General features: G+C 38.9%; 1 protein-coding gene across 1 annotated transcript in view; it reads right to left on the bottom strand.

The window, feature by feature from the left end:
* CAMK4 (calcium/calmodulin dependent protein kinase IV) overlaps positions 1-5,811 on the bottom strand; it is a 213,346-nt gene extending 207,535 nt beyond the window's left edge. The window contains exons 1-2 of the mRNA XM_007094096.3: positions 5,691-5,811; positions 4,642-4,873 (exon numbers count right to left, since the gene is read on the bottom strand). Of these exons, the coding sequence (XP_007094158.2) occupies positions 4,642-4,802 (161 nt within the window). The 5' untranslated portion in view covers positions 4,803-4,873; positions 5,691-5,811. The remainder of the gene's footprint in view (positions 1-4,641; positions 4,874-5,690) is intronic.
* Between the last annotated feature and the right edge of the window lie 18,459 nt (positions 5,812-24,270).

The following is a 24,270-nucleotide window of genomic DNA, read 5'->3' as shown; positions in this document are numbered from 1 at the left end:
ACAAGATAAACAAGCTACCAGATTTCCCTTTCCCTAGGGTCATGTACCCTGTGCCTGGCCCAATTCATTATCATTCACTCACTCCCTCTAAAATCATTTGTTGAGCACCTGCTGAGTAATGAGCACTGTGCTGGGCACTGAGCACATGACAGTGAGGCAGCCAAATCCACAGACTACCTTCTGGGAGCTTATAGTCAGTGTTCAAGCATGTGCAGCCCAGCTTTCTACTCTCCCACTTGCAATCTCGCCTCTCACCATGCTCCTGAGTCAACTGCATGAGAAAAGAATTGGAAGCACAGAGAACAACAGAGGGACTGAACAGCTATATTTTTAATTTCTAGTCAGATCCCCAAAAGAGCTTAAGATATTAAGCACAGTGTGGGTGGCAAGAGATCCATAACCAGCAGTATATTCTGGATCTGCTGTGGGGTCCTAAAGGACTCTGTGGGGGAAAACCAAGGGTATGAGAGGTACTGGCTAAAAATGGCTTAGGAAGGGCCTCGAACAAAGAGAGGGAAAGGGAAAGAGAGAATCTGGTTCCTCACCAGCCAGGAGCACTGGTTAGAATGCTTTTGTTAGAAAATGCATACTTTCCATGTTTCCTTACAGGAAGTATCTGCTGGCTATTACCCAGGGCCAGGGTTAAGTGTTACCAAGTAGAATACACAAGTGTTTAGGCCTTTGAATTCCTCCCCTATACAGTGACAGTGCTCCTGGCCTAGCATCCTGCCCCCACCCCCCACCCCCCACCCACAGTTATTTCAAAGTATAGTGCACCCAGCATATCTTGGGGAGACATTAGAGTTTTTCCAAAATATTTGGAAGGGAAAACCCAATGAGGACCTGCAGACAAAGACAGGACTTTTCTCTATAGAGATGTGGAAATGAAGACCACACAGTGTTACTAGTTGGTCTGCAGGGCATTTTTCAAAAGGAGTCTTCCTCATGTTTTAAACTGGCATACACAGATTTATGGCCTAAAACAGCATTTTCACACTGAGTCACAATCCATTAGTGAGATGTGAAATCATGTGGATTCAGCCAATATTTTTTAATGAAATAGAATAAAATCAAACAGCATAGAATAGGAAATATTAGACTACATTGTTGGTAATAAGAATATACATTGTTTTATGAAACTTGTTTCCTTTCTATACACACATACTTTCTATTCTATACATACCTATATCTCACTACCTAAATCTGTTTGGTTCCTAAGCAATAATATATATTGCAAAGGATCCTATAAAACTCTGCTTTAACTCGGTTGCCATATAAATGTACTCTCTTAAACTGAACAGCAGTTTTGGTGGGGGGAGGAGGGGGCGGGAAATGAAATTCACTAGTCTAAAGAAACTATAGTTAAGTAGAATGGAAATTTTTAAAAAATGTATCCCCAAATAATTTAACGCACTCTTCTTTTGTACTAATTATGTTTCATTTGGTTTCCCTAAACTTTTGTGTATGGGGATACATCTAGTTTTGCTACAAACATTCTTTCAGTCTCCTGTTACAGAGAGAAACACAAGGTGGGAAATAACTAAAAACAGGACATGGGTTTGGATGCACAAGGCCAAATCCCCACCACAGGGCAGCCCAGGCCAAATCCTGTCTCTCCATGCACCAAACCACTGGACAGAATCTGGAGAGAGGCAGGCTCTTTTCTCCCATAGAAAAGCTTTTAAAATGCCAATTTCTCAAATCACTGGGCAAAGCACCAACTGCTCTCTAGGATAGGGAGCCCTAAAAAGGATCATGGCCAACTTATATTTATAAGCAGAACTGAATGTGTTGGGTCATCAAGGTTTTTGTAAACTTTTTAACAAACTCTATAAACAAAGCAGTATTTTCAACTGTGATTTTAGAAAAATTAAATTAGTTTGCCTGATACTCTTAAATAATCCTTCTTACCCCTACTCCTCACCCTTATCCATATATATCTGTATATATTAGAGAGAGAATAAAATAATAAAATAAAATAAAATAAAATAAAATAAAATAAAATAAAATAAAATAAAATAAAATAGCTATCACATGGCCTTGGGCTACCTGTGAAACAGTGCTGCCAGCACTATCCAGAGGCTTCAACTAGCTTTTATTGAGCTCCCTAAAATTTCCAAATATATCCTCAGGGTGTGTTTCCCTAATAGTCACATGTCCAATCTTAATTCAGGACTCACCAGCTTGCAACAGATAATTGTAACAGAGGAATGACTACTTACAAATGAACTTAATCTAGTGGGGACTGTCTACACCCTGGAACTAACCACAATGGCGCCCCACAACACCAAGGTCATTATTCCCCTAACATCATAATGACAACTGTGTTACTAATGAATTAACTATTTTGGCCTTAGAATCACCGAGTTCAGGCAGATTTGGCTCAAGACTGGGAGTTAAGAGAGTAAAGGCTTAAAACCAACTGAGTCTCAACTTTATCATGAGTGGAGGAAGAAAGAGGACTTTTGTCAGTCAATATCTACAATTTTAATTTTTTGCATTCTCTGGCTATATAGATTCTTAGTAATTGTATCTGTAACATTAGTTGCTTTAAGGTTTAGGCTTATCTTGTTGAAAAAAATAACTTTGATCATTAAGTGACATTTCTCAAAGTCTCAGCCAAATGGAATAAGCATGCACCTTGCCCATACTGCCAGCTACAGAGAACTTACCCAATACACATGACTACGGAAAAGCAGCAAGAGAAAGAATTTTTAGATCTCTCAAAATATTTTAATTCTGTGATTTTCAAGGTAATCAAACAACTTTGCAGAGTGAGAATCTTAGCAATATATAAATGATTTATATTTGTGTTGCAAATTTTACTGCAATTATAGCACAAAGCTTTTTTTTTTTTTTTTTAATAAACTTCAAGTTCCTTAGGTTTTCCCTGTGAAGTCTACCATCCCATAGACAGGTACAATTGGCAGTTTATTTCTTTTTTCTAACCACTTTTCCATTCCTCAAATTAAGGAAATTTCTTGAGTTTCCTGATAGCAAACCCTATTCATAAAGACATCATGTGCTAATGATAAGTCCGAATCAATTAGAGGCCTCTGGGATAAATTTACTCAGAAAGCAGTTAGATTTGGTGGTGGGGCAGTCCCTTTAGCACCAGGAGGCACTTCCTCTACGAGGTGGCAGTTTCTAAAACACCAGGTAAACAATTGTAAGTAGATTATCTCTTAAATCAGAAATTTACACTGCTCCACTGCAGCTCACCACACAATTGTAAGATTCAAAACTGAAAGGAGACACTTCACTTCCAACCTACTAATGAATGCACACAACAGCACATCTTCAGATGAACAATGAAAATTTTGATCAAAGTAGGCTATTTATATGCATACTGCTCAATGCCCAAGTATTTTAGAACATTTTTAAACAATGACAATTAAATTTTCATTCTGAAGTTTTGCCTTTCTTGCACACCTTCTGTATTCCACGAGCCATTAATAGTAGTGGCAAATGGAGGGGGGGCAGGGCAGGTAATCCTTACACATTCCCACCAAGTACCAACATCCATAATCCTGCACTGTGGTCTCCAATTGCATTAAAAAAATTGGGGGGGGGGGCTCTTATCTAAACTCTTTCCAACAGAAAGAGAGTAGAAAATGAAATTGCAGAGAAGTATTAAATACAGAAGCTTCAACTTGTCAACACTTGAAATTACATTTTCAGATTCCCTATCTTAAAAGGCCTGGATCTAAAATGAGTGTTGAGAAGAATTCTTACCTATGGATAACAGAAAAGCAAGAAGGAAAAAGGAAGAAGAGAAGGGGAAGACAAACAAACAAACAAACAAACAAACAATTTCCAGTGGATAAAAACATGAGAACATATGGCATCTACACATCGGCCAACCGCTTTCTACCTGTTTGGATCTTCAGAGGAGGGATGAGGGACATTTCTGCAACCCCAGAGAGATGGCTTTCTGCATACATAATTTAAATAAATCACTCCAGCTTGAAAGAAGAGCAGCAGAACTCTTCTAATTACCACTGCCTGGACCTCATGTGCTGCTTTTTCTTTAAAGCCACACTAGTTCATTATTCTGCCTTCAACTCTCTGAAATGATTCATTCCCCCCTTCACTCCTGAGCAGACTCTGCAGGGAAGCCAGTATTTAAGTTTAATTTCTAGTGCCACTTGCTTTGGAGAGTTGGATGAGAAGAAGGAGGAAGAATCTAATTTAATAATTCTGTCACGGTTTGGAGGCGCACCCTCCGCCCCTACCCCCAAAAAATAACTCGACAAACAAGACCCTCTGGCAAGCTATAATCGTGAGCGAAGACACCAATCGGGAAAGGAGGGCCCACGTGTGGTGGGAGCTGTCACCCAAGGCAAGTGGCAGCCGGCGAGGAGGAGGGAGAGAGGGCGGGAGAGAGGCTGCTGCTTGCAGCTGCACCGGCCTGGGCGCTCCGAGAGAGACCCGACTCCAACTGGAACGTGCTTAGCTCTCTCCTAGACACTATGCGGGGAGAAATCAAAGGGCAGGGAGGCTGGATCCCGCGTCTTCGGGAGCTGCCCCTCCGAAAGAAAGGGACAGTCCCCGGAGCACGCCGCGGGCTTCCCCAGAAGAAGCCCGAGCTCGCGCACAGGACGCGCGGCTCCACCACGTCCAGGGCGCCCCCCGCCTTACCGTCCCAGCTCCGACTCCACCTCGAAGAAATCGCTCAACGCATCCCTGTTGGAACCTTCGATCCAGTAATCCGGGACGAGGCTCCCGGCTCCTGGGGCCACACTGGCGGTGACCGAAGAGCAGGACGAGGAGGAGCACGAGGGCACCGTGACTTTGAGCATCTTCGCGGCGGGACTCCGGAAGCCGCCACCACTGTCGCCGCCGCTGCCGGAGCGAGAAGCCCCGCCGCCGCCTGCGAACGCAGGAGCAAGAGGTGGCGTCCTTCACACACACACACACACACACACACACACACACCCACACACACACACACACCCACCGCCGCCGCTGCCGCCGCCTCCCCCGGCGCCCTGGGCCGCGCGCAGGCTGCGGCTTTCCTCCTGCACGCTCAGGAGGGAGGGAGGGAAGGAGGGTGGGTGGAGAAGGGGGCGAGGAACCCGGAGAGGGTGTGGAGGGAGAACCCGGTCGCTGTCAGCCGGAGAGGAGAGGCGGAGGCACTGCAAAGGAGAGAGATTCCCTCCCCCTTCTCTCCCTCCCTCCCCACGTCCCCTCCTCCCTCCGCCGAGCCCTTCCAGCCCCCTCCCTTTTTTCCTTTCTCCCTCCCAGGCTGTGGCTGCGGCGGTGCCGGCAAGGGCGGCTCCGGATGCGGGAGCTTGGGGAAAGCACGAGGACCAGAGCATCATCCCACGCGCCCTCCCGCGGGAGCCGGGAGCCTGGAAAGGACCGCTCGCAGTGGGACGCTCGCTCCAGGAGTGGCGGGCGCCCAGCGCTCTCTGGGAGCACAGGGGTCTGGACCACCTAGCAGAAGGGTGAGAAAGCGACCTGACTGTTGTTGGCGCCACTCATCCCTCCCTGAGCGCGTCCAGGTGGCGAGTCCCTCCCACCTAGCACCAGCTAACCAGCCATCCCTTGTGCGTCCCTCTGTCAAAGCTTATACTGGCGGCTGGGGAGGGTGCCCTGTGGTCGCCGATCTCCCAAGGCTCCTGTGCCCGGCCCCAGGGAAAGCTGGAGGATAAGGAAGCACCTGGGTCCACAGTGACCTGACTCACCTTTGAGTGAGTCTTCAGTTGGATGAGATGCTAGGGTGCTGCCGCTGGCACTGCCTCCTTTAGCACTGCTGGAGCTCCTGAAAGGGCAGGTGTTTGCCTTGTCTAGTTCACTCCCAACCCTGAAGCTAGAACAGAAATGATCCAGAGAATTACAGGTCTGGAAGGGCCCTCTGCAAGCCTTAAGGCAGGACCTGTTCCCATTCATGACAGAGAAGATTGCTACATTTAAAGCACTTTCCTCCTCCCAAGAGATGTGCCCCATCACAGGCATTCCACTGGCTGTCTGCCAGCCTTCAGGCTAGTCTTCCAAATACTGGTTAAATGTATATCATTTATATTTCTACCCTTGAAATTTTTCTTTCCAGATTTCAGCAAAGATAAACAACAGTCAGTCATATTCTGTAATAAATCTTTATATATATAAAGTTATTACATCACACCTATTTCTGACTAAATAACCATGAGGCCCTTTCTTTAACCTTTCCTTCACAGGTGTTACTTTCAGTATTATTATTATTATTTTTTACTTTCCTCCAACACGCACTAAACTCTTCTCATGTGTTCCCATCCCTGATAACACGGTAAACACAGTCCATATTCTATAATTTATTGATTTATTTCTGGTTCTTAAAACCTTTCATGCTATATTAGTGAACTACAAAAAAAAATCACCAAATAGTGATAGGAATATGATCCTTAGTTGATTGGAAATGAAAAAATAAATATAAAGACTATTCCTCACAGGTAATTTTATGAAGATGAACATATGCTCAATTTACAAATGGACTAAAAATAGTAAGTATATGTACATTCATACAAATTCAGTGTCATTTTCAGACTGAAAATGCTCATGTGACATTATTTTTCAGAGAATGAACTCCATAATCTTCATGTTATAAAATCAAGTTCGGGGGCGCCTGGGTGGCTCAGTCGGTTGAGTGTCCGACCTCAGCTCAGGTCACGATCTTGGGGTCCGTGAGTTCGAGCCCCGTGTTGGGCTCTGGGCTGATGGCTCAGAGCCTGGAGCCTGCTTCCGATTCTGTGTCCCCCTCTCTCTCTGCCCCTCCCCCGTTCATGCTCTGTCTCTCTCTGTCCCAAAAATAAATAAACATAAAATCAAGTTCGTATGCAAAGCAAGTAAATTCTAGTTCTCATGAAGTAAGTGTCCCTTGGCTTGCACTGTCTGGTGGAGGAAGAGCATGAAGTGGTTGCTAGGCCATTTTTATTCACACTTCTCTGAGGCAAGTTCTAAAGTTGCAGCACTACATGCACATACTTGTCTGTTGTGAGCAATTCTTTTACAACATAAGTCCAAAGCAAGCACATTACATTGCAGGAAATGATAAGTCTTTTTACTCTTGCTATTTTGGGGAACAATAGCTAGAGAAACATCATTTCATGGCACAGAGGACATTGTAGAGTTGATATTTACATTCAACACCGGTTTAGTCATTTGATACCTATGCTTTTCAAAACTGACTTTTGTAAAAGTACTATCAACTGATGTTTCAATAGAGGGTATCTGGTTTAACGAATCAGTTTATGTTTATTTAAAAACAGAAGATGAAAATAAGTGTTATTTTAAAACATGTGGAAAAGGACTGAACCATATGATTTATCTTAAATATCATCTAAGATGACCAGAAAAAGAACAAAGGCATATGTCCATAAAAAGAAAGGGAGAAATAGTATCAACTAAATCTCAGAATCTAAGAACAGATGGAAAAATAGTAACTGACTTAGAAGACTGGGTATACTCAAAACCCAGATTTGTAATGGGAGAAGCCAATAAAAAGAAATCTAATTCTTACCACAGAATTCCAGAAATGCTTAGGAATTGACTACCAGATCTTTCTAAAGTTGGGGCAGAGAATAAGACATTAGTTGAACACTTTCATAAGAAGTTCTTAGGCCCCTATATTTCTTCTTCTACCATTCACTGCCAAAAAACACACTTTCTTTTCCAAACCTTTGGAAAAGGGAAGAGATTTAATCTTTGGGAATGTTGAATAAACAATGAAATATGTCTTACATCACAAGGTACAGCTCACACCGTACAGCTCACCCGCAAACAGAGGGATTCATGAAACTCTACATAATAAAATGTGAGATTTCCAGGTCCACCAGACTCCCAAAATACTGACAAATAGGCATAGGTCTATCATATTCCCAGCCACACAAGAAATTAAAGGATTCCTCACTGAGAAAACTAAACAATTCCAGGAGAGAGGGACATAAGGATACTGACAATTAAGATACTCCCCCACAACAAAACATCCTGATTTTTCTCAACACCTTACAGTGAAGCCTATCATTCAACAGGCTCAGGGACCCAAAGCTTCCAATTACCTATTTTTTGTCTCACTCATACACACATGGCTACGGTTCCATTCTGGTATGGCAGAGTAGCTGGTATGACTAACCCTCTATATATATATAGCAATTATAATCTCTGGATTAAATATAAAAAGAGTTATTTAAATGTGCAAAAGACCTACCAAAATCAGAAAACTGAAAATAATGCAACCCACAAAAGAAAGGAACTTTTCTGAATTAGGTACACATTTATTTAGCTTTTCCCTGCGGACTGTACAGGCAACACAACTCTCAGTAGCTTAATGTGGCAGAATACAGAATTCAGGGCTGGCAGAAAGGCTAGAAATTGAGGAAGAAATTCCAGAAAGAAGGGAGCACAGTGAAGGAATCCAAAAATCTACATATAAACTGAGCTCAAATACTAAGCTAATATCTTAACTACGCATATGTGTGGGAAATTCCAAGGAACTTAGCAGAAAGCACAAAGCAATAACTGGAAGGTTGAAAGTTGAGAAAAAATTTTAGCTGTTCCTCACCACAGGAGAGACATGGTTTGGAGTATGAGTTTCACCAAGTTTAATTGTGTGTTACAAGAAGGAAAAAAAAAACTTTAGGAAAGATAACAGAATCCAGAATCTCTGCAAGGAATCACTGACAATCCAGTATACAATTAAAACAAAAATACTAGATATGTGAAGTGGTAGAAAAATTTGAACCACAGTCAAAAGAAAAAATCAATCAACAGAAACCAACACTAAGATGATTGATAGACTGATATTCATAGTAAAAGGATTTAAAATAGCTATTATAAATATGTTCAAATAATTTTTAAAAAGATATTCACAACAAGTGTACATCTGGGTAATACTATCAGAGAAATGGAAACTATCTAAAAGAAAAAATTGGAAATTGAAGAACTGAATGGGCAAACTATCTGAAATTTGAAAAAAAAAATCACTCAAAGAACCTACAGAAGAGTTAAGATTGGAGAGGAAAGAATGGGTGAACCTGAAGGCAGAATATGGCATCTAATTTCTAAGATAGTCCCCACTAATCATCTCCTGATAATCATGCCTTTCTGAGTTCACCTACCACAATGAATTGGGTTGACCTTTGTGACAAATAGAATATGGCAGAAGTGAAGATGTGTGACTTCTACAGTCATAAAAGCATTACAGATTCTGCCTTGATCTCCTAGATTGCTCATTCTGAGGGAAGCCAACATCCATGGCATAAGGATTCTCAAAAGCTGCATGGAGATGGTGATGTGGAGAGGAACCAACTTATCAACCACATCAGTCAGCCATGATGGAAATAAATTCCCCAGCCCTAATCAAACCTTCAAATGACTACGACCCCAGCCAACATCTGACTAAAATCTCATAAGAGACCAGAGCTGAACCACAAAACTATTCAGAATTTCAAATAACTCAGAATTCTGAATTCATAGAAATTGTGGGAGATATATGATATTGCTGTTTTAAGTCACTAAATTTTGGAGTAATTTGTTTTTCAGCAATAACAAACCAATAAAAGCAGAGCTATAGAAATTATTTAGTGTAGAGAACAATAACAACAAAGAAAGAAAACAAAAAAATTAAAAGGAAAAAGGGTAGGGGGACAAGTCTCCGTGAATTATAGGACAATATCAAGATACCTTACATATCACTGGGGTTCCAGGAGATAGAAAGGACTGGGGCAGAAAACTTATTTGAAAAAATGGCTGAAGTTTCCCCAAATTTAGGTTAACATCAGCTTATAGATTCAAGAATTTCAGAAACCTAAACAAAATAAGTAGAAATAAAACCACATCTAGACCCATCTAAGTCAAATGCTTAAAAACAATAGATTGAAAAAAAATTTTTTTTGAAAGCATCCTCTGCTGCAGGGGGGCCGGGGGGGGTGGGGGGAGGAAGAGAGAAGGAGAGAAGTATATTACAGATTATAGGGAAGTAATAATACAAATGACAGATGACTCCTCATCAAAAATAATGTAGGCCAAAAAAAATAGAATAATATCTCCAAAGTTATTTAACTTTGAAAACATTTAACTATTAAAGGAAACAAAAATTTGTAGATCCAAAATTCATACTAAAGGAATATTTTTAGGCTGAAGGTAAATAAACAAGATGAAAACTCAGATATACAGAAAGGAATGAAGATAGCAGAAATATGTGTAAATAAAAAAAGCTCTAGTTCTTATTCTTTTATTTAAAAGACAGCTAGTGGTTTAAAGCAAAAATTGTAATACTGAATTCTGTGGGTTATAAAATATGTATTAGTAAGGGGTGTCTGGGTGGCTCAGTTAAGTGTCCAACTCTTGGTTTCAGCTCAGGTCATGATCTCATGGTTTATAAGTTCAAGCCCCACATCAGGCTCTGCAGTGACAGTGCATGCTTGGGATTCTCCCTCTTCCTCTCCTTCTGCCCCTCCCCTGCTCGTTCCCTCTGTCTCTCAAAATAAATAAATAAACTTAAAATTTTGTTTAACAAAATAAAATATGTATTGGTTAAACATGATAAAAATACTACATATAAATCCTTCTACATAATATTAAGAAAAAGGCAAAATTAAGTGATAGAATACAGATCAGTGGTTCTCAGAGGCCAAGATAGGGTAGAGAATGTGCTAAAAATGGGTTTGAGGGGATTTGGGAGTGATAGAAAATTTTAAGTCACAATTTTGATGGTGATTATATGATTTTATGCATTTGTCAAAATCTTTTAATTACACTCTAAAAATTGATGAATTTTTAAAAACATTTATTTAGAGAGAGAGAAAGAATGTACATGCATGTGCCCCTGTGCACACTTTTGCAAGAGAAGGGCAGACAGAGAGAGTCCCAAGCAGATTCTGTGCTGTCAGGACAGAGGGGCTTGATCTCAGGAACCATGAAATCATGACCTAAGCTGAAATTGAGTCTGACACTTAGCCGACTGAGCCACCCAGGTGCTCCCCAAACTGATGAATTTTATTGTATACAAACTGTATCTATTAAAGCCAATTACAATTGTATTTAGCCAATTCTTCAACTTAGGCAAAATCAAAAGTCCATAAATATTGAAAATGAAAAAGTTAAACTGTTGCCATTTATATATGACCTGATTTTTTTACACAGAAAATCTTACAATTTCACTTATACTACTAAAATTATTAAGTGAATTTGGAAAGGTCACAGGGTAAGAGGTCAAAATAAAACAATCAATTGTCTTTTTAAAATACTAGCAGAAAACATTTGGAAAATGGAAAATGGAATAAAATAAAATAAAATAAAATTAAATTAAATTAAATTAAATTAAATTAAATTAAATTAAAAAAGCATAAAATACACAATCTTCTACAGTATAAACTACCAAATACTGTTACGAGAAATTAAATAAAATCCAAGTAAGTGGAAAGACATACTATGTTCATTAATCGAAAGATTCAATATTGTTAACATTTCAATTATTTAATATGTAGACTAAAGTCTATTAATTGATATGTAGGCTAATTCTAGTAGTCTTTGTTTATAGAAATTGAAAAGTCTATTTTAAAGTGTGTAAAGAAATAGGGGTGCCTAGGTGGCTCAGTTGGTTAAGTGTCGGACTTCGGCTCAGGTCATCTCATGGTTTGTGGGTTCAAGCCCTACACTGGGCTCTGTGCTGACAGCTCAAAGCCTGCAGCCTGCTTCAGATTCTGTCTACATCTCTCTCTGCCCTTCCCCCAAACGTGCACTGTCTCTCTTTCTCTCTCAAATATAAATAAACATTAAAAAAATGTTTTTAAAAAAATGTGTAAAGAAATACAAAATACCTGGTATACAAAAACAATTCTGAAAAGAACAAAGTAGGAGGTCTCACTCTTTTGATTTCAAAACTTACAATAAAGCTACAATGAAATCTTACAGAAGTGAAACCAGTACAGTATTGGTGTAAGGACAAAAAGAATAGTTCAATGGAACTGAAAAAAAGAGTTCAGTATATATATGTGGTCAATTAATTTTGGTAAAAAGTATCAAAGCTATTTAATGAGCAAAGGAAAGTCTTTTCAGTAAATAGTACTAGAACAACTGGATAAATGTGAAAAACAAATCTCAATCTTTTCCTGTACCACAAACAAAAGTTAATTTAATATGAATAAAGGGGACCTGGGTGTCTCAGTCCATTAAGTGTCTGACTTTGGTTCAGGTCATGATCTCATGGTTCGTGAGTTTGAGCCCCACATCAGGCTCTGTGCTGACAGCTCAGAGCCTGGAGCCTGCTTCAGATTCTGTGTCTCCCTCTCTCTCTGCCCTTTACCCACTCACGCTCTGTCTCTCTCTCTCTCTCAAAAATAAACACTAAAAAAAAAAAAAATTTAAGATAGATAAGCTTATGCATATAAGCAAAAGTATAGTAGCACTTCTAAAAGAAAATATTGAAGAATATCTTCAGAAACTTATAATAGATAAAAATATCTAGACAAGACACTGTGAACTCTAAACATAAAAAAAATTAAAAATTGGAATTTATCAAATTTTAAAATTTCTGCACGTCAACAGAAAAAATTAAGAAAATACAAACACAAGCCACAAACTGGGAGCAAACATTCTCAATACAAATATCTCACCAAAAATATGTACCTGGAATATGCAAGGAATTCTGAGAAATCAATACAAAGATTAAATAAAAACAGTCAAAAGACTCCTGATGTCTGCCTAGCATACAGAAAGCCACAAGGAACACTTCCCCAATCCTTATAATACAACAAACAGCCAAAATGCAAGGTCAAGATTTTCCTGGACCCTTCAGAGAACTGAGATCACAGGACAACCAAGTAGTCTAAAATCTTAGGAGAGACAGCTGTCCGCAGGAAAGATGGCAGTTGCTTACCTGTGGCAAACACGGCCACATAACAGTAAAAATTCTTTATGAAGAGTTAACAAATTGGGGGATGTTGAATGTGGGCTTACAAGAGAATGTGAAAGCCTGGGGAGTGACATATATAGGAGGAGCTCACACCTTGTTGCAGGCCTTCCTCCACAGACTCTACTGGGCACACCAAAAAATGGGTGAGAGTCCTGAAAAAGCATGCCTCGTGGTCCAGACTTAAGACGAAGAGAACAGCAGCTACTGTGAGGGGGTAAAAGCCAGCAATGACCTTCTCCCTCATCTCCCCTATTGAAAAAAAAAAAATAGCATCATCCTGCAGGAGTGGGGAGGCAACAAACATTGTCACCTTTACACATTGGCACAAACCCACAATGAAGGGAACTAAAAAAAAAAAATCCCTCTTCCCTGAGGGGAGAGGCAGGAATATGTCCTGAACACAGAACTAGAATGGTGAAAAGGCTAGAGCTCTAAGGTCACATCTCTAAGACCCAAGGGCACAGGGCCTACCTAAGACTGAAGCTGAATGAGAACAATAGAGAATGTCCCGTCTGCTCCCCACCACTAAGCTAACAAGCATCAAGTAACAAGTAACAGTGGAATACTACAAGAGCACAGGCACAGACCTTTGTGGCATGGTATGACTGGAAGACCTAAAGCTAAGGGTGGGGCAGACAGAGAGAAAAAGGCTGAGGAAAATCAGCCCCCACCCTAAATGAAAGACATTGGTAAAGAAATATAAAGCATGTTGTGCAATGAGCATAACCAGAGCATGAAGTGCAAATCCAACCAAAATCCTCACCAACTCAAACTCCCACACTAAATACCTAGCAGAAGGGAAGGCATACCTTTTTATAGACACAAAATCTATTTACCTTTGTTTCCACTGTCCAAAACAAGATGCATGACTTCCAACACAAAATTATGGGGCAAACAAAACATCAAGAAATAAACATACTGCTAAGAAACAAAACTCTAAACTGAACCAGACTCAGATATTATGGGCATGTTAGAGTTATCTAACAAAGACATGAAAATAACTGTGATTATCATGTTAAAAACTCTAATGCAAAAGGTGAAAACTTACAAGATCAGTAGGAAATTTCAGAGAAGAGATGGGATCTCAGAAAAAAAAAATCAGATGGAATTTCAAGAAACAACCCTCCCCCCCCCCGCATAGTAATATAGATTAAGAATATCTTCAACACACATATCAGTACCTACATCAATGAAAGAACCAGTGAATTTATAAATAGGTCAATAAAATTTACCCAAGTTGAAACACAGAACACAGCATCCAAGGCCTATGGGATAATTTTATACAGTCTAACATATGCGAAACAGGATGCTAGAAAGAGAAGAAAGAAAGAGAATAGGGGGAAAAATTATGAAGCAGTAATAGCTATACATTTTCCAAAATTAGTAACATACATCAAACTACAGATCCATGAAACTTAGGGAAGAGGAAGAGTATATATCAAATATTATATATATATATACACATACATATATATATATATACATACATATATATATATAAGTATTTGTATTATATATGCATATGTACATACTAATATACCACCAATGCATATTATTTTTAATTTGCTGAAAGGAAACAAGGAGAAAATGTGGAGGTAATGAGGAAAAAGATACATTGCATATAGAGAAAAATATGGTAAGAATTACAGTAAACTTCTTGTCAGACAAGGAAGATGACAATGTAGTGATATCTTTGTTTCTGTTATTTCTATGATAGTATGTTTTCTCAACAGTTTTATTGAAGTTTAACTGACACTAAATAAACAGTAAATATTTAAAATGTACCATTTTAAATGACATGTCTATACCTGCCAAATCATCACCACAATAAAAATAGTGAACATATCCATCACTTCCAATCCTTGTGCTCCTTTGTCATCTCTCCTTTTATCTCCCCTCACCAACCCGCGACCTAAGCAACCACTGATCTACTTTTTGGCACTATAAAGAAGTTAACATTTTCTAGGGTTTTATATAAATGGAATTACAGTATTCATTATATTTTTATCCAGCTTAATTTTTAAAGAAACTAACATAAAGATGTGTTTTTAAAAATTATAGAGTGGAAGAGAGCCAAAGCATAAGAGACTCTTAAAAACTGAGCTCCCGGGGCGCCTGGGTGGCGCAGTCGATTAAGCGTCCGACTTCAGCCAGGTCACGATCTCGTGGTCCGTGAGTTTGAGCCCCGCGTCAGGCTCTGGGCTGATGGCTCAGAGCCTGGAGCCTGTTTCAGATTCTGGGTCTCCCTCTCTCTCTGCCCCTCCCCAGTTCATGCTCTGTCTCTCTCTGTCCCAAAAATAAGTAAACGTTAAAAAAAAATTTTTTTTTAATTAAAAAAATAAAAAAAAAAACAAACTGAGAACAAACCGAGGGTTGATGGGGGTGGGAGGGAGGGGAGGGTGGGTGATGGGTATTGAGGAGGGCACCTGTTGGGATGAGCACTGGGTGTTGTATGGAAACCAATTTGACAATAAACTTCATATATTGAAAAAAAATTATATAGTGTCATAGGGTAGTTCTATTTTTAATTTTTTGAGGAAACTCAAAATACTGTTTTCCAGAGTGACTGCACCAGTTTGCATTACTACCAGCAATGCAAAAGGGTCACTGGGTTCTACTCCTGAAGCCAAGATAGTGTTTACTATCAGCAATGTTAACTAACCTGAATTTAAACAAAAATAAATAAATAAATAAATAAATAAATAAATAAATAAATAAATAAATAAATGTAAAAGTCAAGAAAAAAGAAAATAAATTAAAATGTAATTATTTCAGGGGAAAAATCATATAGTGTCACAAAGCTTAGTACTCTGCCTTATTTCTATTTTGAATTTCCACTTCTCAGAAGACAGCCTGAGTCCTCAGTTTTCTAAATTATCATAAATTTCCCAGCTATCCAAAGAACTGCAGAACTCTTTCCTTTAGCTAGACAATCTGGCTTCTCTTGCCTTGTTCATCTTTCTTAACATTTTCTGGCTTTGAAATGCAATGATTTTAGCATTTGTCTCAGGAAATAAGAAACAACAAAAAATAAATGATTTAGTTCTTTAAAAAGACCAATGAAATTGATGAACTTCTAGACAGATGATCAATGTAAAGAGAAGAGACACAAGTAACCAATATTGGGATGAAAGCTGGGGAAATTACCACAAATTTGATGCACATTTTAAAAGTCATAAGAGGATATGGAAATATGAAAATCTGGCTCTATATTTATTAAAGAAACTGAAACTCTAATGAAAACACTTACACACACACACACACACACACACACACACACACACAACTCTAGACCCAGATGGGTTCACTGGTAAATTTTTCATTTTAAGAAAAAAATAACATCAATCTTATATAAACTGTTCCAGAAAAGAGAAAGAAATAATAATTCTTAACTTGCCTTTTGAAGCCAGAATCAGTTGGTTTGTAACAAAGACATTATAAGGAAAGAAAAAATTTTCAGGCCAATATCACTAGTGGACTAAATTTTTAAAAATTAAGCAATACGAGATCATAAGTAATACTATATCATGATCAGGTTTGGTTCTTTCCAGGAATTCAAGGTTAGTTTAATATTATGAAATCAACCATATACTTCACCCACAATAGCAGACAGAGGAAGAAAAATCATATGGCCATTTTAGTAGATGCAGGGAAAAAAATGATAAAATCAAATCATTTTAATTGTAAAAACCAAAAAGACACTTAACAAACTAGGCACAGAATCTGCAGCAAAAATCACACTTAAAGGTGAAATGCTGAAAATTTTCCCTCTGAGATCAGAAATGATGAAAACATTCTCTCTACCATCACCTCTACTTCTACAGTATTTTACAGTAGGTTTTTAACAAATGCAATGACAAGATTTAAAAAACAAAAAAAAGCTAGGAGTGCCTGGGTGGCTTGGTCAGTTAAGTGTTCAACTCTTGGTTTTGACTCAGGTCATGATCCCATGGTTCGTGAGATCTAGCCCCACATCAGGCTTTATGCTGGCAGTGCAGAGCTTGCTTGGGATTCTTTCTCTCCCTCTCTCTCTCTCTCTCTGCCACTCCCCCACTAGCTCTTTCTGTCTCTCTCTCTCAAAAATAAATATACTTAAAAAAAACTAAAAGGAACAGGTACTAAAAGAAAAAAACGATCTGTCATTATTTATAAATGATAGGATTGCTTATGTTGAAAACCCAAAAGATCTATAAATTATCAGAATTAATGAGTTTATAGTCATTGAATAAAAAGTCATCCAAAATTTAACATAAAATTATATTTCCATATATTAGAAATAACTAGAAAAGAAAAATTTAAGCTTTACTATTCAGCAATAAAAATAATAAACTATTAAAACACACAGAAACATGAGTGAGTTTCAAAACCATTAAGCTGAATGAAAAAAGTCAGACCGCCAAGAGTATATATTGCATGATTCCATTTATTTGAAACTCTAGAAGAAAAGTGAAGATAAAATGACCCACATGGAAATAAATCTTCTTTTTCTGAAATGTCTGAGAATAACCAAGTTACCTATAAAGAAACAATAGTAAGAATTTCATCACACTTGTCATCAGTAACAGTGGATGCTCAAAGACAATGAAGCAATCACTTCAAAGTTCAAAGAAAAAACTGATTTTGAATCAGTTTTTGAATAGGGGAGGAGTTAAGATGGAGGAGAAGTAGGGGGACCCTGGGTTTTCCTCATCCATCAAACACAGCTGTATTGAGGTCAGATCATTTGAGCACCCAGAAAATTGATCTGTGGAGTGGCAGAAAGATCCACAGTGAGAGGAGATGGTGTGGCAGGTGTGAAATGCTTGAGTGAATTGGGGGAGAGAAAAAACGGCAGTGACACGGAGGGGAGGGAACCCTTTCTGTGGAGAGACAGACAAAGGAATGAGGAGAGAGAGGCTGAGAAAGTCAGCATTGAGTTCACACAGGAGGAAAGAAAACCTCTCTGGATCACAGACTGGGGAATTGAGAAGTACTTTTTTCTCTCAAACAGCATTTGGAGCTCAAACTCTGAGGTTTTGGAAGTGCACAGCTTTCTCTTGAGCAGAGCTGTGGTGAGCACTCCTGGGGTGGAGGAAGCTGGCCCCTAAGTGCACAGCATGGTGTAGCCATCTTGGGGTTCATTGGGAGAGAACATTCCCCTTCCTGGAATATGTTTGGAAGAAGGTATATTGCTTCTCCAAGGACAAAAGACGAAGCACGCACCAGCATAAGGCCTTTCATTAGCAGAGGACAGAGGCACACCAAGAGGGAATATAACCTTTGCTGCTTTTAGTGGTGCTGCACCACAGAGTCCATGCAGCGTGCAGGTGTGGGACTGTTTTCCAGGGACAAAGGACTTCAGACACAGAATGGAGAAGCTCTACTCCGGAGGGGAGGAGGAGGCAGATCTGCACAGTTCCCGGTACTTTAATAATTCTGGTTTTGAATCCCAGCTGTGTGCCAAAGAAAAATGGCAGGAGAGTTGTGGCACAGGGTAAGCTGACTGCCCTCGCATTTATGTGAGGGGTGTGAGATCCCCGGTTCTGGGATGAGAAATTGGGCTAGCGCCATTTTCCCCTCAGCACCAATATCCGGGGACTTCAGAGAGCAACACAGCAGCCCCAGTGGAAGTGGGACCCACTTACACCAAATCTCGCCTCCCTGTGCCTGGCCACTGCTTATTTACTACCTATTTATTAATTTACTGGGGCAAAACTGACTCTAAGCCAATACAGCGGGCCTCTCCTCCAAAAGACCAGCACAGTCAGTACCCCTCATGAACAAAGTACACTGAAAATCGAGTGCTGCAAAATGACACCTACAGTTCTGGTGGAAATAGGATCAGGCTTACTTTTTTTCTCTTTTCTTTTTCTTTCTTTCTTTCTTTCTTTCTTTCTTTCTTTCTTTCTTTCTTTCTTTCTCTTCTTCTTCTACTTCTTCTTCTTCTTCCAGAATCAGGTTCATAGTTTCTTGTTTTTTTCATTTCCTTTTCTCTTTTTTTTGGGGGGGGGCGGATCAGGCTTTTTATTCTTTTCTCTTTTTTCTTCTTTTTTTTTCACTTTCTTTTTCTTTGGACTCAGCCTTATAGTTTATTGATTCTCTGTTTGTTTGTTTTTCCCTTTTCTTTTCTCTTCTTTTCAGGGATCAGCCTCCCCCCCCAGCCCTTTTTTTTCCAGGCTTACTTGAACAAACAAATAAAGTACACCTAGTTAAAGGTCCGGACACTTCCCACTACAAGCAAGGAAGAGCTCTGCAGAGGACTGACCAGTGGGAAACAGAAAGCCAAAACAACAGCAGAATGCACACAGCTTATACCAGAAACACTTTCTAAAGTTCCAGGCCCTTGACCATGTATGATCCCTTTTTAATATAGCAGTACTCTCTGGTGAAGGAAACATAACAAATTTTTAAAACATGCAAAAGACAGAAACTTAGTCAAAGTGACCAGACAGAGGAATTCTCCCCAAAAAAAAGATCAAGAAAAAAATCACAGCCAGAGACTTGCTCAAAACAGATATAAGCAATATATCTGAACAAGAATTTAGAACAATAGTCGTAAGACTACTAGCTGGGCTTCAAAAAAGCATAGAAGACACTAGTGAAACCCCTGCTGAAGAGATAAAAGACCTAAATATTACTCAGGCTGAAATTAAAAAATGCTATAGCTCAGATACAAAACCGGCAGGATACAGTCACAATGAGGACTGAAGAAGCAGAGAATAGGTGATATAGAAGATAAAATTATGGAAAATAATGAAGCTGAAATGAAGAGTGAAAGGAAAGTATTAGATAATGAGGGAAGACTTAAAGAATTTAGTGATTCTATAAAATGAAACAATATCCACATCACAGGAGTCACAGAAGAAGAGTGGGGGAAAAGGGACAGAAGGTTTATTTGAACAAATTATACCTGAGAACTTCCCTAATGTGGGAAGGAAACAGGTATTCAAATCCAAGAGGCACAGAGAACTCCCCTCAAAATCAACAAAACAGGTCAATACCATTCCATATCACAGTGAAACTTGCAAAATAACAAAGATAGAGAATTCTGAAAGCAGCTAGGGACAAAAGGTCCTTTACCTACAGGGGTAGACACATAAGGTTAGCATCAGACCTGCCTACTGAAACTTGGCAGGCCAGAAGGAAGTGGCAGAAAATATTCATTGTGCTGAATGGGGAAAATACGCAGCCAGGAGCTCTTTATCCAGCAAGGCTGTCATTCAGAATAGAAGGAGAGAGGGGGCGCCTGGGTGGCGCAGTCGGTTAAGCGTCCGACTTCAGCCAGGTCACGATCTCGCGGTCTGTGAGTTCGAGCCCCGCGTCAGGCTCTGGGCTGATGGCTCGGAGCCTGGAGCCTGTTTCCGATTCTGTGTCTCCCTCTCTCTCTGCCCCTCCCCCGTTCATGCTCTGTCTCTCTCTGTCCCAAAAATAAATTTAAAAAGTTGAAAAAAAAAATTAAAAAAAAAAAAAAAAAAGAATAGAAGGAGAGATAAAAAATCCCCAAACAAACAAAAACTAAAAGAGTTCATGACCACTAAATCAGCCCTGCAAGAAATTTTAAGGGGGACTCTCTGAGTGGAGTTCAAAAAAAAAAAAAAAAAAGAAAAAGAAAATTAAGAAAAGAAAGAAAGAAGACCAAAGCAACAAAGACTACAAAGAACCAGAGAATATCACCAGAAATACCAACTCTACAGGCAACACAGTGGCACTAAATTCATACCTTTCAATAATCACTTTGAATGTAAATGGACTAAATGCTCCAATAAAAAGACATAGGTTATCAGAATGGATTAAAAAAACAAGATCCATCTATATGCTGCCTATAAGAGACTCTTTTTAGATGTAAGGACATCTGCCGACTGAAAGTGAGAGGAAGCATCTACCATGCTAATGAACATCAAAAGAAAGCCAGAGCAGCCATACTTATATCAGACAAACTAGATTTTAAAACAAATACTGTAACAAGAAATGAACAAAGGCATTATATTATAATTAAGGGGTCTATCCCTCAGGGAGATCTAACAATAGTAAATATTCATGCCGCAACTTGTAAGCTCCCAAATATATAAAACAATTAATCACAAACATAAAGAAACTCCTTGATAATAATACCATAATAGTAGGGGACTTTAATACCCTACTTATAGTAATGAACTGCTAACCTAAGCAGAAAATTAAAAGGAAACAATGGATTTGAATGACACACTGGACCAGATGGACTTAACAGATATATTCAGAACATTTCATCCTAAAGCAGAAGAATACACATTCTTCTCAAGTGCACATGGAACGTTCTCCAGACTAGATCACATACTGGATCACAAAACAGCCCTCAACAGGTACAAAAAGATCAAGATCATACAGTGCATATTAAAGAGCATCCTACTAAAGAATGAATGAGTTAATCAGGAAATTAAAGATGAAATTTAAAAGTACATGGAAGCCAATGAAAATGAAAACATGATAGTCCAGATCTTTTGGGATGCAGCAAAGGCAGTGCTAAGGGGAAAGTACACTGCTTTTCAGGTCTATCTCAAGAAGCAAGAAAGGTTCCAAATACACAGCATAACCTTACACCTAAAGGAGCTAGAAAAGGATCAGCAAAATAAAGCCTAAAGCCCAGCAGAAGAAGGGAAATAATAAAAATTAGAGCAGAAATAAATGATATAGAAACAAACAGAAACAGATAAGCCAGACTTATCAAAAAGAAAAGAGAGAAGACCCAAATAGATAAAATCACAGATGAAGGAGGTCACAATCAACACCATAGAAACACAAACAATTATAAGAGAATAATATGAAAAATTATGTACCAACAAACTGGGCAATCTGGAAGAAAAGGACAAATTCCTAGAAACTCAAGCACTAACAAAACTGAAACAGGAAGAAACAGAAAATTTGAACAGACACATAACAAAGGAATTGAATCAATAATCAAAACTCTCCCAACAAACAAGAGTCCTAGGCCAGATGGCTTCCCAGGGGAATTCTAAATTAAAGAAGAGTTAATACCTATTCTTCTCAAACTGTTCCAAAAAATAGAAATAGAAGGAAAGCTTCCAAACTCATTAATGAAGCCAGCATTATCTTGATTCCCAAACCAGACAAAAACCCCACTAAAAAGGAGAATTATAGACCACTACTCCTGATGAACATCAAGGCAAAAATTCTCGACAAGATACCAGCAAATCCAATCCAACAGTATATTAAAATAATTATTTACCATGACCAAGTGGGATTTATTCCTATGCTGCAGGGCTGATTCAATATTTGTAAATCAATCAACATGATACATCACATTAATAGTAGAAAGGCTAAGAACCATATGATTCTCTCAACAGATGCAGAAAAAGCATTTGACAAAATACAGCATCCTTTCTTGATTAAAAAAAAAACCATCAAGAAAGTAAGGACAGAAGGAACACACCTAAACCATCATAAAGACCATATATGAAAGACCCACAGCTGAGACCATCCTCAATGGGGAAAAACTGAGAGCTTTCCCCCTAAGGCCAGGAACATGAAAGTGATGTCCACTCTTACAACTGTTGTTCAAAATAGTACTGGAAGCCCTAGCTTCAGCAATCAGACAACAAAAAGAAATAAAAGGCATACAAATTGGCAAGGAAGAAATCTTGGCAGATGACATGATACTCTATGTGGAAAACCCAGAAGACTCCACCAAAAAGCTGCTAGAACTGATACATGAATTCTTCAAAGTAGGATATAAAATCAACATACAGAAATCAGTTGCATTTCTATACACTGATAATGAAACAGCAGAATGAGAAATCAAGGAATCGATCCAATTTACAATTGTACCAAACACCATAAGATACCAAGGAATAAATCTAACCAAAGAGGTAAAAGATCTGTATGCTAAAAACTATAGAAAACTTATTAAAGAAATTGAAGAAGACACAAAAGTGGAAAAGCATTCTGTGCTCATGGACTGGAAAAACAAATATTGTTAAAATGTTGACATTGGGGCACTTGGGTGGCTCAGTTCGTTAAGCATCTGACTTTGGCTCAGGTCATGGTCTCACAGTTTATGCGTTTGAGCCCTGCATCAGACTTGGGGCTGACAGCTCAGAGCCTAGAGCCTGCTTCGGATTCTGTGTTTCCCACTCTCTCTGCACCCTCCTTTTTCTCTCAAAAATAAATAAACATTAAAAATTTTTTAAAAAATGTCAATACTACCCAAAGTAATCTGCACATTCAATGCAATCTCTATGAAAATAATACCAGCATTCTCCACATAGATAGAACAAACAATTGTAAAATTTGTGTGGAACCACAAAAGACCCTGGATAGCCAATGTAATGTTGAAAAAGAAAACCTAAGCTGGAGGTATCACAATTCCAGATTTCAAGCTATATTACAAAGCTATAATCAAGATAATGTGGTAGTGGCACAAAAACAGACACAAAGATCAATGAACAAAATAGAGAACCCAGAAATGGCCCCACAAATGTATGGCTAACTAATCTTTGACAAAGCAGGACAGAATATCCAGTGGAAGAAAAGACAGTCTTTTCAAATGGTGCTGGGAAAACTGGACAGTGACATGCAGAAGAATGAAACTGGACCACTTTCTTACACCACGCACATAAATAAATTCAAAACAGATGAAAGACCTAAATGTGAGACAGAAAACCATCAAACTCCTACAAGAGAAAACAGACAGCAACCTCTTTGACCTCAGCCACAGCAACTTCTTACTAGACATGTCTCCAGAGGCAAGGGAAATGATAGCAAAAATGTACTACTGGGACCTCATCAGATAAAAAGCTTCTGCACAGCGTAGGAAACCATCTACAAAACAAAAAGCAACCAGAGGAATGGAAGAAGATATTTGCAAATGACATATTGGATAAAGGTTAAAATCCAAAATCTATAAAGACCTTATCAAACTCAACACCCAAAAAAACCAAATAACCCAGTGATAAAACAGGCAGAAGACATGAATAGACACTTTTCTAAAGAAGACATCCAGGTGGCTAACAGATACATAAAAAGATGCTCAACATCACTCATCATCAGAGAAATACAAATCAAAACCATGATGAGATACCACCTCACACCTGTCAGAATGGTTAAAATTAACAACTCAGGAAACAACAGATGTTGGTGAGGATGCAAAGAAAGAGGAACACTTTTGCACTGCTGGTAGGAATGCAAACTAGTGCAGCCACTCTGGATAACAGTACAGAACTACCCTATGACCCAGCAATTGCAGTACTAGCTATTCATCCAAAGGACACAAAAATGCTAATTCAAAGGGGCACATGGATCCCAATGTTTACAGCAGCACTATCAGCAACAGCCAAGCTATGGAGAGAGCCCAAATATCCATCAACTGATGAATGGATAAAGAAGATGTGGTATATATACAC

Source organism: Panthera tigris, chromosome A1 (assembly GCF_018350195.1).
Source record: "Panthera tigris isolate Pti1 chromosome A1, P.tigris_Pti1_mat1.1, whole genome shotgun sequence".
In the NCBI taxonomy this organism is placed as follows: domain Eukaryota; kingdom Metazoa; phylum Chordata; class Mammalia; order Carnivora; family Felidae; genus Panthera; species Panthera tigris.
Note: the sequence above shows the minus strand (reverse complement) of the source record. Positions and strands in the feature narration are given on the sequence as shown.